Source organism: Watersipora subatra, chromosome 10 (assembly GCF_963576615.1).
Source record: "Watersipora subatra chromosome 10, tzWatSuba1.1, whole genome shotgun sequence".
Taxonomy (NCBI): Eukaryota; Metazoa; Bryozoa; class Gymnolaemata; order Cheilostomatida; family Watersiporidae; genus Watersipora; species Watersipora subatra.
The window spans coordinates 3636948-3653172 of record NC_088717.1 but is presented as its reverse complement, the minus strand read 5'-3'; the positions used below and the strand labels follow the sequence as shown (position 1 = coordinate 3653172).

Genomic DNA, 16225 nt, shown 5'->3' with positions numbered 1-16225 from the left:
GAAAGAGGTGAATGAAATTCATTTTCTAATATATTCTGGCTGTTAAACTTTAAGTGATGCGGTTCCTTGTCCGCAATAAACAGTCATAAACCTACCGTATGTTGCATGAATTGATCATTTGACAATGTAGGAAAGATATCAGCTGCTTTGGCTTATGCGAGCTGAAGCCTTGCTGTAATATTTTTCTGTTCTTACCCACACAAGCTGTTACTTTGCTGTACTACATGTATTTTTATTAATGTTACATTTTCTTTGGTTCAATGACAGCTTTACGCGGTATTAAACGAGCTCCTTTGTACCCAATTTTGGCATTGCTAAACAATCTTATGTAAGATACTCTCACATGCTAATATTTGCACGCCAATTCACACGGAGACCAAGCCACCAACTTAAGTAGCATTAGAAGCTCTTTATGCTTTAATAATGTTTTTATTATTTGTATGTAATTTGGAAAATAGGTTTTAGTTAAAGGTCACTTGCAACATGACTTTATTTTTTGGCACAAGGAATATCGTAATGATGACATAAATTGTGGCAGCTTTCTAAAATGTGCTGGGTTCTAATAGAGTTGTACCGGTATATTTTCACAAGAATCTGAAAAGTGCATTTATGATATAAATGTAATCACTTTAATTAAAAAATATTTCTGTTGAAGCCAAAAAAATTTTCCAATCCATGGTATACAGAGTTTTTTAAATATTGTAGCTACAAAAGTCAGCTCATATGTACACAGTTCAACACCCCATAGTTTGGTTTCTTAGAGCTTGAATAATGCATGCAAATAGCAGTGCTCCACACCTTCCTTTGTTTAATTCAAAGTTATAAATGCCAGAAAAATTAGTGTAAGTCATAGCAGAGGTGATAAAAAAATTTGAATTGATTTTAAAAACTAAAGCCAGAAAATTGCGAAATAGCGTAAGCAAACTTTTTTTGTATTAAAAAGCTACTCAGTCAAAAAAGACTGCAATGAGAATAGAAAAACAAGTAATTAAAAGTAAAATGTAAAACATATCAAAAAGAAAAATATAAAAATGTTATGTGAGTTTAAATCTTTTATAGCCGAGGTTACACAAGCTCAATATGTTTATCACCACAACACTGCGCTTCTTGTCTCACGTCTCCTTTTCTTGTTTAACTCTCTTTAAAGTGAAAGCTAAGTCATAATAACATTATATTATTAGCTAATACCTCCTTGACTTAATTTTGCATATATTTAGATTTTTTGCTGGTTAATATTTTTGAAGATTCATGCAATATGCTTTTATACTATATTTAGTAAGCTAAAGTATTTATTGTAAGTTTTTCCGCCAAAGGTGTTTAGAAAAATGCAGCTAATCTTATAAAGGTTTTTCTTTTACAATAAAACAGCTTTTGCACTCAATAAAACTTTGTAAGTTATCATATAAGTTATCTAACATATAACATATATTTTATATGTTATGTTATAACATGTATCTTATCATATATGTTATCATATGTTTAAATAGGTTTTATTGTTGGTTAAAAAACTGGTCATTTATCGCACCATTTGTTTGTAGCAATGATGACTAAATCTATTCAGAAGTTCGTCTTTAATTCAGTTCTTAGTTCTTCAAGAGCTTTAGACATCAGCGTCAGTTACTATAGTATTTATTGCTGACTTTTAGTTAGCTATGTAGTTGCCTAGCAGCCAAATTAAAGTACATATGTTATTGTACTTTAATGAATATTATATACTGTTTATAAGTTTCAATAGTGTCTAGTAGAATATTGCCTTGTAGCCAATATTGCTTATGGAGTAATCTTCACACAAAGTATTCCTGTTTTGAGGTTCAGGGTTACAAATTTAGAATTGTGAGGACATTTTAAGCTGTGATAGTTTTCCATAAGCAAATTCAAAAGTACATGTAGTTGTATAAGCTCTTAAGAGCTATATAAATATTTTTGAAGTTAAGACTTACCAAAAAGATTTCGCAAAAGGATTTAATGGTAACAACTGCTCAAGCAGTACATATTTGTAAAAAGTATTGTTTTATTCATTGGGTTGGTGTTGTGGTATGCGTTTTATGGTACATGAAATGCATGTAATGCATGTACATGTATTGCATGGTGCACATGTCTTTTTAGCAGACCTAGAACGAATGAATTGAAATTTAAAAGATTGATGCAAAATATCAATGCACTACCTTCCGTAAATGCTTTTTTCTGCACTAGATATGAACTAATCTATTTTAATGACTTCACACAAAACACTATTCTATACAAGGTGGGTGTCCATAGTATCAGGATTATTTTCTTAAACTAAAAACCTTTAATTTAATTGTTATTTAAACATTTAACATAACACTATAATACTACAAGTAATTTAGTCTTACAAGCTAAAAATGCTTAAAAAAATTGAAAAGTAGTCTAAATCCGTCAGCAAAAAACATTATGTTGTTTAGTGGCTAACTAAAAAGATCTTGAAAGTATTCAAATTTATTGATTTATTTTTCCAATAATATTTTGCATTCATATTATATTGGCACTAGCCGAGATAAAAGATTTAATGGAATCACTAACCGTGAGGTTGACTGCCTCTAAGCCATTACTCATACAACTGGATGAATGACCAGCTGGTGTACTATAAAAGCACTGAAAGCACCCTGAGAGCTTCACTCTTACAACGGCAATCATGGAAAAATCTTTAAGATTCGTCATTCTCCTAATGCTAGCTTGTCTAGCGGTGGCAAGGAAAGGAGGTAACTGCAACAACAGAAAACTTGATTCTCCAAAAGACAAAAACAGGGATCAAAAGAGCGAGCAGCCTAACATCGTGTACATAATGGCTGATGACTTGGGTAAGTTTATGCTAACAACTTTTCAAATTTCAAAATGAAATACTTATTTTCAACAATCCTCATATGCAGTAAATCTTGCCTGATGTTATACTGATTAGGGAGAGGCAAATAGGTTAAGCTGCCCTGCTCGTCAACTTTTATTAGCATCTGCACTCTTGCAATTACAATAATTTGACACATCTACTCACTCAAACTGAAATAACATATTTTCATAATGAAATATTTTTAGATATTGGGTTAAATCAGTTGTTTTAATTCTTTCTAATTTTAACAACTTTGCATAGTTTTAATCCAATAAGAGCCAAGCATTTAAACTCTGTCAATAAGAATTCACTTTATGGCATTGTGACCTTGTGACCTTACACAAGATCAGTTGGTGCAAGCTTTTCTCAGCTATAGTTCTCCAAAGCTTTCATCTTTTATTGGCTGAGCTCATGCACTAATTGCATGGTTATCTAAAAAGAATTCATTATTTAAAATCTCTATGCATTTATTTACCGAAATCAGAAAATGGTTCGAACCTTATGAGTTTTTCAGTAACAATATTTTAAAAATTAAATTTGTTTGGCTGCAGCGTCATCACCACTTTTATTAGTAACTAACATTGAGCCCAACATTGCTAAGAATTTATTTCATTTTTAACCTAATATCTAGCAGCATGCATGTATATTTTCAATGCAAGTTACTACACCGCTTTTAATGGCAACAATTAATGAAAGCATTCATTGAGTGCAATTGTCCTTAATTTGTGGCGAAGGCACAGTGTTGATATTCTAATCAAATAAGTGTTTAAGGAAATGGCTCTCGAAAGTCAGAAGAAACTTTGACACCAAATATTTTTGATGATTTGGCGAAAGGTATGGAAAACATGTGTTGGAAGTTTGAGTAAAATCAGCCAAAAACTGTAGAAACACATCGAGATTATACAGACTAACAGACAGACACAATGACAAAATGATTAATTAATACAGATAATATTAAATACCAAAGGAGTTTCGTTACAAATGAAATAGCACATTTTTTGCTAGAAACTATTATAATGCTGAAATGTAAAAATAAAATATTAGTACTATTAACATATATAATATATATAATATTAATAAAATAAGTTTACTGGTATATTAGACACAATGTGACTGGAGTTACTTTACCTCAGCTCTGACCATGCATTTAGTAAATGATGCCTTTCGTGTTTGTAGGCTGGAACGACGTGGGATTTCACAATCCTAAAGTAAAGACCCCGCATATTGACAAACTGAAAAGGGATGGAATTGAGCTAACCCAGTCTTACATGCAGCCAGTGTGCAGCGCGTGGGTTTCCAACCTTACTCATTTCAAAACACAGTTTCTAATGGTTATTTTGGTTTTTAACTTAATTTGGAGAGGTAGAAATATTAATTAAAAATCTTCTCACAAAAGATGATATTTGTTACAATGAAATTATCAGCTTTTAAACAAATACTATAAAACTGAAATTACCACTGTGTGGACTTAATTTAACTTTTAAACAATACTTGCGTCTCTCACATTGGATGTCCCGAAGATAGAAAGGGCTTTCTCTGTTTAACTGAAAACTGAAAATTTTTGGTGTACTCAATACTAACACTATTGTTTACGCATGATGTCACACAAATACTGAAGTCATAGCTTTAGTAGCAGAGTTGACTACCGAGCAGAAATAATTTTTAAAGGAGTTTCTTTTCACCCTCGGTTGATGCGTGTGTCATCATATCTTACAGCCTATGGCTTCCTTCATAAAAAAGCTTTTTACAATGGTGAGAGCCTACTTTTCAACTAGGCTAAGGATTTTCAGTACCATAGGATATAGTCAGGTGTAGCATAAGATGTAATCAGCTACACCATAGGAGATAGTCAAGTGTACCATAGTAGATTATCAGGTGTACCATAGGATGTAATCAGGTGTACCATAGGATATAATCAGGTGTACCATAGGATATAATCTGGTGTATCATAGGACATAATCAGGTTTACCATAGGATATAATCAGGTGTACTATAGGAGATCATCAGGTGTACCATAGGATATAGTCAAGTGTACCATAGGAGATCATCAGGTGTTCCATAGAAGATCAGATCATCAGGTGTACCATAGAAGATCATCAGGTGTACCATAGGATATAATCAGGTGTACCATAGGAGATCAGCAGGTGTACCATAGGAGATCATCAGGTGTACCATAGGATATAATCAGGTGTACCATAGGAGATCATCAGGTGTACCATAGGATATAATCAGGTGTACCATAGGATATAATCAGGTGTACCACAAAAGATTATCAATAAACGATCATTTTTCAAGCCCTGCTTGTATTATTTCTGTTAGCCTATTATATCATTAAACACAGAGAATAGACACTCGCCCATTTATTCTGAAATAATAGTGTCGGAAATCTGACAGTCCAGTATTTCATGGTGTGTCGGGTATGTCAGGAGTAAATAGCTATTTGCACAATTCGGCTGAAATACTGCAAAGTGATCTGCTAGAGCAGGTGTTAGAGTGACGGTTTAATAAACTGAATGTCATGAGTTTGGGTTTGTACAGAGAAATCCTTCATATTAGCTTCTGACCATAGTGCTGCACAGGTAGATAGACAGAAAGACATCTTGTAGTAGAAAAGATTAGAACATATAGTGTGATCATGACAATGTTGCGAAAGTTCTTTTGCTGAGACTAGAAGATAGGAAGAAAAAAAACTGATATTTGATTTAGAGACATGATGTAATGTTTTATTTTAGTATTCACTATTTTGAAAACCTCAATGTTGTCTCAGAAAGCCAGTACCGTCATTTTTTTATCTGTTTTACAATTTTAGATCAAGGTCAGCATTCTTAACAGGCAAATACCCCTCCAATAATGGACTCCAGGTATTAATTGAATTACCAATTATTTTGTCTCGCTGTACATAATTATTCTCTAACTCTAATTAGATGACAGTAATATTGACACTCGGCAGCAGGTAGTTGTAGCAACATAAAGCACAAGAGTGTGTGATAGCTTGGAGTCTGACAACAGCAGAAGGACAAATGAACTAGAAGTTGCATAAAGTTTCCTTTTTACTCAGCTGAATGACCAGCATGATAGTTGGTCCAGGAAAGTTTTATTTTCTGAAACTGCTTACAAGGCCTAAAATACTCTTAAAGCAAAAAAATAACATCAAATTCAAACGTTCTGTTTTTTACTTAGCAATTTCCTCTGAAAATCACTGTAATAATTATAAATATACCTTTTTGGCGTTTACTAGTTGATATGTGATCATATGCAAGTTGACTTTTATGTTATGTTAATTTTAAAACTAATAAAAATGAAGAATAACCTATTCTTATGCAAAAGTAAAGATGACAAAATAAGATACCAAATCAATTTCAGTTTTTTAAAAGTTTACTTTTAAACATAATATGAGTTTTGTTGTTCTCACAATTATAAAACGTTTTTTTTTACATAGCCTAATAACGTAACGTAATCTGTTTAGGGTTTATTTTAGCTGCTTGTAATACAGCAGGAAGCCCCAACATGCCTCCCTCTAGAGCATAAGACGATATTTCAGTACATGAAGGATGAGGGTTACGTAACAGCACAGGTCGGAAAGTAAGTTTGAGCATTACGTTTCCTACTCGGAGAGTCGTATTTCAGTAATTGGAGACACGTAGCCAGAAGGAAACAAAGCAGGTTTAGTTTTTGTTAGTCTAAAGCAGTTGTTCTTGAGCAAAAAGATTTTCAAAACCAATTGTTCCCTCTTTCTTTGTTACTACAGGCATGTTTTACTATGCTTTGTATCTACATGTATTAGCTAAATGTTAAACTTAGTTTAAATCGAAACCTTTGCAGCATTCAACAGTTTCGGAGCTGATTTGCTGCTGACAGGGTATCTGAATGCTTATCTAAGCACCTATAAATGTCTCTGTCTGCTTTAGGTGGCATTTAGGCTATTGCCACCCAAAATGTCTTCCTGAATCCCGAGGAGCTGACCAGTTTATTGGTGTCAGAACTGGAGCTGTTGACTATTTCAACTGGAGTAAGTTGAACATCGGTAAAAATACCTTTGGAAGTCTGCTAGTGTATCAATTTCATCAGAATTCAATAAGTCTTGTAGCTGTTTTGACCAGGATACAGACTGTAGTGTAAATCTTTAAAAATGGTAATTAATGCTTTGGTGAACTATGCGCATACTCGAGCAAATAGAAAAGTAATGCGAGGTTGTTATTTTTTGTATCAAATTATTTATATCTCATGAAATTTTACATTGAATAAGAAAATAGTTAATTTTTTAAATTTAAGAAGTTTTGTGTTTAATTAAAATTAATGATTTCAAAATCGTTTAAAATCTTTGACTTAAGCTTTTATTGTTGTCAATCATGACACACCTTCGTTTTGGCTGTTAACTACAGCATTGCTGAAAATTATATTTACAATTACATATTATTTCTGGTTCAGTATTTAAAAAAACATCAACATATAGCAAACTTAAGTGTTATAACTTAATTATGAACTAAAACTATCTAAGAATTTTATGTAAATTGAACATTTAATTTTAGCTGACCACGATATCCTACAGAGAACCGTTGATGGACAACCAAATGATGATGGTGTTGGCACTCATTTGACGGTAAAGCCTTTATAATTGTTTACAATTTAGTTTAAGCAACTTCTGTACTTTATGAAAAATGTCAAGTTTTCATTTTTTTTGCTCAAAAACCATCTATCAAACCTTTTGCAACCATTTTTTGCATACAGATACAAACAGTATATCAGAAAGCATTCTTATTTTAATAGTATAGTCAATGAATGTTATTTAGGTAACTGAGATTAAGCAATGTACATACTTCAAAACCTTTTATGTTCAAACAACTTTCAGAGAGCAAGCGTTATATTTTCTATCAAATATTTTTAATGTAGTTAGCGCCCCTGGCTAATACAACTCAAAGGTACAGAACAAAAAATTACTAAAGAAATAATAACATAGTAAATCATATTAATAAGTTAACAGCAAACACAGTTTCCATAAATTCATGAAATTAACAGATGATGAATTAGCAAAAGCAATTACTTTGTTTTAGAGAACCTGTCAGGAGTAAGACAACTCTAACTTGCTAATGTCGTAAAACTTTAATTATGCCTAAACCTCAATAGCCCCAAATTTTTGTGAAAGTTGTTTACATCATATGGTAACGCCAAATAAAAAAGCAAACATCAAAAAGGTTTTGGGAACAGAAAAATACTAAACTGAAAAGTTTCTGAGTTTTATTTTATCTTGACACAGTTTAAAATGGGCAACTTATCTGTCAAACTCAAATACATTTGCTTGTCTTTGCTTGTTAAGCATTTTACAGCTTTATTATTGTGCTATATTTTTAATTTCCGTTGCATATATATAAAAAGCTTGCAGCTAAAAAGTTTTAGTCTATAATCAAAATTTTCTATCTTAAAATTTGAAGTATTTTTAAAATGCTAATTTTTACTTTCCAAAGTCTGTACATAGACAAATCAATATGCTTAAATATTGGTCGTAACTATTTGTTAGGTCCAAGATGCGATTGATATTCGAGGAGTTATAACCAATCATAGCGCTTCAGAATCCAAGCCATTATTCTTGTGGCTGACTCCAACAGCACCACACGATCCTCTTCAGGTAAGAATAAGGATTAAAAAGGGGTCTGTGTATATACTACTAGTGAGTAATAGTAGATTTTCCTTTGTAGCTTAATTTGTATTAGTCTCAACTATATTATAAATAGTTGAAACTTTAACAGATACAAGAGAAATGTTTTAAACCAGTTGCTCTAATTACTTAAAAATATTTTAGCACCTTTAGACTTGCTAACTCTTGAAAAATGTTTTCTGAATGCATTATGAGCTATTAAAAATAAACATACATAACATTTTATTAGATCTTATCAGAAATTATTGATATTTTTCTATCATTTGGGATTGTTTTATATGTTTGAGATGATTCTGACTGCCAAAATATTTTAGGATTAAAATCAATGCAGATACGAAAGACGAAACAATTTGATACAGATTGCGTTTCAAATGCTCTGAAGAAAAATATGTGTGTCATGATGTCACTAGTTGTTATTGTTGCTATGGTTGATATCAGGTATTGTGTTCAAGTTGCAGTGTTATACATCTCTATTCAGTCAGCTGCTTTGAAACTATAGATGTCATAATTGCATTCTATTATTTGATCGCTCATTTGAACGGCAATCAAGTTTTATGGATTCTGCTCTTGAAACATTATGGCAATTGTACTGTCTTTAAGACAAAAATAAGTGTAAATGATGAAAATATAATTATAATTTTAGATAAAGTTTGATAAAATTTTGTACAAGTTTGTCTTTAATGGCAGAAACTTTTCTAAACTGTGACTAGTAAGCTTACAATGCTTGTTATTTGTTGACAGCAAGCATCACTTGTGGCATAGCTGCTCAAGTCATCAATGATTAAGACAATAATATATAAAGCTATCAAAATCTGTCAGATAATCCACCGTGATCTATCGAAATGAAAGGTTGTCAAGTTACTAATGCTAATTACAGAACACTGATGCTATGTATGCGGTGCACGACTTCATCAATGAGGCGGATGAGCATTCGATCTACAGAAGAAAATTTTTGGGTATCTTATATTTTGATCCCACTATTATAGTTCCTTTGGCTGAGCAGTTATTTTGTAAGGAATGTGTTTATGCCCAATGGTAGATCAAAAATTTTCCTTAGGCAGATTTGAATCCGACACAATAGTCACTTCTGAGGATACATTGGATATCGGCAAATATAGCAATTGCTCTGTTAACATTAAGCTGTTTAACATAGACAACCAAATTTTGTAGGAAAAAATGGTGTTTTGCAACAAATAACAGTTTAATACATTTTGCTTTTGTGATAATATTTCCAGAAATTTTTGTAACTTCATTCACCAATTTACCTTGAAAAGGTTTGGTCTCTGCTTTGGATAATCTGGTGGGAGAGACAAGGAAGGCACTGAAAGATGCTCGCATGGATAAGAACACAATAATTCTATTTTCTTCTGATGTAAGTATTTGATAGGTTGCATATTTATCTACATAAATAAATATTGTTCCATTTGTTAATAGTGCTTTAGCTTAGAAATTTCAAAATTGCTGTTTTTACAAAAAGAAGTTTTAGTTTATCGGTTTTAGTACTCACCGGTGAACCGGTTGAAGGTTTTTGAAGTAGTAAACCAGTCAAGGTGATAATGTACTTGAGTCAAGAGCAAGTGCCTGAGTTGATTAAAAAAAAATAAACTAACCGACAAGTGTCTTTTCATTATTTAGCTGTCAAGTTCTCTGATATGCCATAAGTATTATTTAGCTGTCAAGTCCTCTGATATGCCATAAGTATTATTTAGCTGTCAAGTCCTCTGATATGACATAAGTATTATTTAGCTGTCAAGTCCTCTGATATGCCATAAGTATTATTTAGCTGTCAAGTCCTCTGATATGCCATAAGTATTTTTTATTTTGCACAATTTTTTAGAATGGAGGTGCCAACCAGGCGGCTGAGTTTGGGCACCATACTTACTATGCTAACAACTATCCCTTGAGAAATGGGAAGGCGACATACACTGAAGGGGGCATTCGAATTCCAACCTTGTACTTCGATCCGAGGCTACACCGCAGAACTAGGGGAACAACGAGAGACTTTTTAGTTCACGTAACAGATTGGTTGCCAACCTTTGTTCAGCTTGGTTCAAAGTCAAATCGTGGTCGAAGATATCAGATATCAGGTAATAATGGTTTGCTAAAAGTTTGTAGTAAGCTAGCAAATATTCAAGTTTTTTTAAAAAGTTATTTTTCTACCTTTGGATACAAAAATTTTCACATAACTTTTTAGCGTTATGAAAAGCTTCTGGTTTAAGTTTTTTGTCATGTTTTTTTAGTTACCTATTAAAGTATTTACAGTTAGTTTTAGTCGTGACTCAAACAGAGAGGCTCTTATGGATACGTGACAGCTGCAATGCTTCTAAATAATGTGCTAGTGTCTAGCGACCTACTTGTCATGAAATGATGCGCAAGGAGCAAAATGAAAGTAGCGGAACAGAGAAACGCCTAAGCGATCGTTACATTAAAGAGAGCAACGCAATTACCTATTTGTCCATCAATGTTTATGCTAGCCAGTCTGTGCACTGAGCATCTGTCAGCCAGTCATTCGTGAGCCAATCGTTTGAGAGCTTATCGTCTGTCAGCTAACTGCTTAATGAGTCAAAATGAGCCTGTTTTCAGCACAAACATTTATATATAATTATATAAATCTCAATGTTTGCTTGTCTTTTTTTGTTGGGTTGTTGTCTCTGCGTCCAGTTATAATAGTTAAAATTTAGCAATGAAAGATTTGCATGGCGGTAGAATCGTGAGTCTACAAACAAGCGCGCAACAACTAAGTGTTCTTATTACTCTCTATAATAAAAACACCTTGCGCTTGCGTCTTCGCTAAATATGTACTTCTTATTGTTAATATTACCTTTTGTAATTGTTTTATATAGTTTTTTTAAAAACCATTTTAAAATGCCTTACCTATTTTTTTGAATTTTCAATTTTAAAATATGCCGTTTCAATTTCAAATGTACCATTAGACTTTTATTTTCAATACTTCCTATAGTCAGTCGTAAACTCTGTAAAAGCCAAATACTTTTTACATGAACGGTTGTGTTATCTTGATTAGGAATTACCTCTACATTCACTCTCTATTTGTCAGACAAAGTATCCTCATACGTTTCACTGCTATACCTTGATACCTGTATCAAGAGGCACCAGTATAGTTCACCAAAACTTTGAATACAATGAGTTTATTTTGTTATCTCAGTTCATATAAATTGTATCGGTATAAAATTATTTTTCATCGTAACCATTATAGCAAAACAGGCTATATCTAGGTAGTATTTATTAACTATTTCACATTTTAAAAATTTTTACTGTTGTTTTATTTGTTGTCCTCATATATTTGATCTTCGCAACACACCTTTCTCATAAATTGAAATTTCAAACTTAAAATGATAAATGTTGTAGATGTTAAATCAAATTTAATTTTTTTTTTCAAAAGTTATATTACTTTAACAACGCCAGGCATTTTTAATAACTTACAAATATTCATATTTAAGCAAACATTGCTATTTAATTACTAAATTATTTACTGTTTAGCAATTAGACTCTCACTAGGATTCTTACTGCAATAATGGAAATTTAGTGCAAGAATGGTTTAGCAGGTAGCTGATGTCATTCAAACTACAAGACCTAACGCTTTAGTAGCTGCGTTTTAGTCAATTTTATAATTTGTATATATTTGTAGCTCTAGAGGTTTCTTGTTAAATCTTATTGTTGTTATCATTACTATTTATTACTATTACCCCGGCAGCTCGGCACCGTTAAAGGTTGTCAAGTGTTATAAATAACTACACAATTATTCAAAAATTAGGTAAACCGTTTGATTGGAGCTGGTGTTAGACTGTGGGTCTACCAAGATGAAAATTCTGAGTTCGAGTTTCAAAAGCAGTTGTTTCCCTAACATTGTAAGCATGTAATTTGAACAGACAAACACGGCTCTTTTTATAGTAAAGATTCACATTTTTAGTCAGCCTGTGAAAAAAAACTTGAATGTATTGCTGATGAGTCAATTTCAGACTAATTCATAGCATATCAGTATTAATGATATAGTCAGTGATAATTTTGAAATAAAATACAAAACATACAAGTGCGTAATAGCTTTTTTATTCGCCTCACTTCTGACATAATTTGTCAGGAGTGAAGCATGAAAAGGGAAAATTTCATGGTTTTAGCATTCCTTAGATGACCCTTGTATGTATAAGACTCCAATGCACTTGCATACCACTAGGGCTTTACAAGGCTATCTGCTACATTTTTGGCTTTTTATCAATATCGGTGCATTCTCTTAGTGCAGTCTCTTAGTGCATTCTCTTTGTGCAGTCTCTTAGTGCATTGATCATTTAAGTTTCATGCTCTTAAAAGTGCAATTTTGAAAAATAATTTTCTAAGTATTATTGCTGTTGCAGCTGATCTTATTTTTGCTGAGAGTAGTCAACATATAAAATAAATAAAACTATGATGTTGAACCCTTGGTGGCTCAGCTTCAGATTTGGCTCACCAACATTCAGTTTCCTATTGCAACAACACTCACCCACGCTGCATCTAAACACAGTGGTTGCTCATCTCTAATTGGCCACTTGTAGGACTTGATGGAGTGTCTCAAGTAGCCAACTTAGGTTCAACATATTCATGTCCGAAGCAGCGAAAGTATTACCTCAGAGAAGAGTTTTTGGTCGCTCTGTCAGATGCAACCCAGGATGTCTTTACGCCATCAGACTGCGCTACTGAAGATTCAGCATTCAGGTGCACAGACTAAAATTACTTTTAATTGTCATGAACAGGATATGCATGCTTCAATTTTCAATCTATTCCATAAAAACCCTCAAAGTTCATGGTGTCATCTTTACTTGCTTGTATTGCACAAACCTTGAAAATGTCTAAAAAGGAGACAGCTCTTAACGAAACCACCTTTGTCACAGTTACTTTCTTATTATAATAATAGAGTTGAATTCTTAATTTTTTGGAAAATGATTGGTAATTTTTTGGGTGGATCACAGCTAGTATAAATGTACATGCTTACCATCTTCAAATAAAACTTGATTTCACTGCAAAATGTTAGCTTTTTAAAATTAAAATGCCGTAATCTTGAGCTGAAATAAAAAGTCTGACATTGTTAAAATTCTTGATTGATCCTATAAATGTAGCTATTATAAATACTCTCTATTTTATCAGGGGCACTAAAAAATTTGCATTCAATTCAAAAAATAAATTGAGTCGTGAAGCTAAGTTTAAAAGTGGTATATGCGAGTGAAAAATAAAAATAATTGTGTATGAAATTGAGCAGATAACTTCTAGCAAAAGAGCTGATCAACCTTTTAACAAGCAAAGTGGAACATATACATATGTGAGCAGAAAAAGCAAAGCCTAGCCTTTGGTTTAACTTGTGGCTTAACTGTGATATACAGTATAAAGATTATACGAGTTCAACAATGGTTAAGCTGTTTTTAGAAGCTGATTTCAATTTACTGAGGCTTGTAAACGTAGTTATAATCATCACTATTTGTCTGAAAGAATTGACTCAAAGAGAAGCCAGTTCTAAGTTCAGTCACAAAGTAAAGTAAAGAGAAGAAAGTTAACAATGCTGCCAGGAATAAAAGGGAGTTCCTAAATGGTATGCTGTGCTATAGCATTTTAGCTGCTAGACTCATATAAAATTTATAAATGGTAAACTGCAGAAACATAATAAAGATTTATAGTCAAGTTATCAGTTTGACGGTTGCAAAAATGTTTTACGTATGATTCAAAACACCAGATAGAAAAAATCAAAATTTTTTTTGTTCTGAAACATTCAGCAACCATTTTGATAAAAATTGTAATTCAATTGTTAACAAATATATATTAATTCGAGAGGCATTACAGATAATGCCTAGGCTACTAGCATACCACAAAGTCAGATATTATGATCTTTTCTAGATGGAAAGACTTCAAACTGATCTATGGTGAACAGTACTACGGGAGAGATCCAGCTACCCTTGAAAATGAGTGGCCCAAGCCGGAAGAGTCTCCTGAGCTGAAAAATATCACTGGTGACGACTGCCATCGAATAGTGGATGGACAAAGAGTGGTCAGATGCCTCTTCAATGTCATAGGTACTGTACAGCAATATAATATGATATAATATAATATTAGATAAAATAATTTAAGTATAATAATATAATAAATATAGTACGATTTCATGTAATACAATGGAAAGGATAAAATATAATATAAACAGGTAGCAACTTATTGCAATAAAGTTTGTTTTGTTATGATCCACAAACTTTCTAACTTAAACATTTGCCATTGAAACATTGATTTTCTAACTTGAAATTTGCAACGATGATAGTAACCTCAACTCTTATTGATCAACTGTGACAGCGACATAGAATCTGGTTAGTTGAAGTTTTGCCTTTCAGATTTATGGCTTATGAGCTATCAAATTTATAATTTTGGTTTTTAAATAAATTTTTTAGAGCCTCTAAAGTTAACAAATGTAAACCGTTCTAAATAATAAAAATTTAAGATATATTTCTGAAATTCTTCAAACTCTGTTCTCAAGGAGATAAATAATATTTTCACTTATCATAATAGATGACCCGAGTGAAACTGTGAACTTGTTCGATGAAAAACCAAAGATGGTAGAAAGACTGCTGGAGAAAATTGAAGCCGCTAAAAAGGATTCAGTGAAACCAGTTTACATTCCTTCGCTTGGAACCAACGACACGACGGTGGAAACTTGGGGATCCTACCTAGTTCCAAAGCACGACTACTGCACTCCAACAGTACAGTTTCCTCTCGTGTCGAATGATCCGAGCTGTTACTAGACTTTCTGACTTATTATTCACACTGAGTAATATTCTAAACTCACTATTTTATACATTGACATTCCAAATTAGAGTCAAAAATCTATTTTATTCAACATATTTTTGTTAGTTTTATAGTTTAGTCAATACTATACCAAATAAATATAAGTACATGTCAATAGCGAGCTTCTTACATTTCTTAACATTCTCACTTTGAGGTATTATGGCAGAGCCAGCTCGTCATTCACCTCCAACTAGCAAACGTTAGGTTCTCAGACCACACTACAAACCTTAACTTGATGTAAAGAGTGCTGGGCGGAAATGAAAGCTAAAAATAGTGTCTGGTTATGCTTACATTTGTACAGGTCATCTTATAAAATACTGCTAGACACACTAGTACTTGCAGCGTCTGTTAACAAAGTGACCGGTCGATGTTCAGATGTATAAGGCTGCATACAAAGTCAGCTGATTCCAAATTCAATTATGTTTTTGATGCTTAGTCTGAGCTATGCATTAGCGCTGCATGTAAAACAAGTGCAAACTAGAAATGAGCAGTTTTTACTTAAAGGTTTGAAACACTTTATTCAGAAAAAAATTTAGCTTTGATTTTGATGGAGACAGTAAAACAATTGATTAAACTGTGTTTTTCAATTGGTGATATTCGGATCTGCAGTTATCAACTTTATTTGCTATTAAGAGAGATCATAATTAAATATATTATTGTTAACATATAAACTACACTGCAGGGTTCATTTCACCAAATTTTGCAACTCAGCACCCTGTTTTAAATGCCTCTGAAATTACTAGGACCGATTAATAACTAAGATGAATTGGATTATAAAAATAGTTCTAAAACAAGTAGATGCTTACAATTTTTTTTCATTTTTTAACATACGCTCTATGCAATGAAACATCCCTACCATTAAAGTATTTGCTTTTGATTGCCTTCAGCAAAAGCATTCACCATTCTTTGATAAATCTTACTGG

The 16225-nt window shown here is 32.5% G+C and overlaps 1 protein-coding gene across 1 annotated transcript; it reads left to right on the top strand.

Annotated features, from left to right (window-relative positions):
- Positions 1-2653: 2653 nt before the first annotated feature.
- Positions 2654-15259, top strand: LOC137406245 (arylsulfatase J-like). The gene is made up of 11 exons (XM_068092781.1): positions 2654-2819; positions 4019-4130; positions 5652-5703; positions 6321-6424; positions 6751-6851; positions 7372-7442; positions 8358-8465; positions 10333-10582; positions 13040-13199; positions 14370-14545; positions 15027-15259. Exons 1-11 carry the CDS (start codon positions 2654-2656, stop codon positions 15257-15259), a joined length of 1533 nt encoding a protein of 510 aa, XP_067948882.1.
- The last annotated feature ends 966 nt before the right edge of the window (positions 15260-16225 follow it).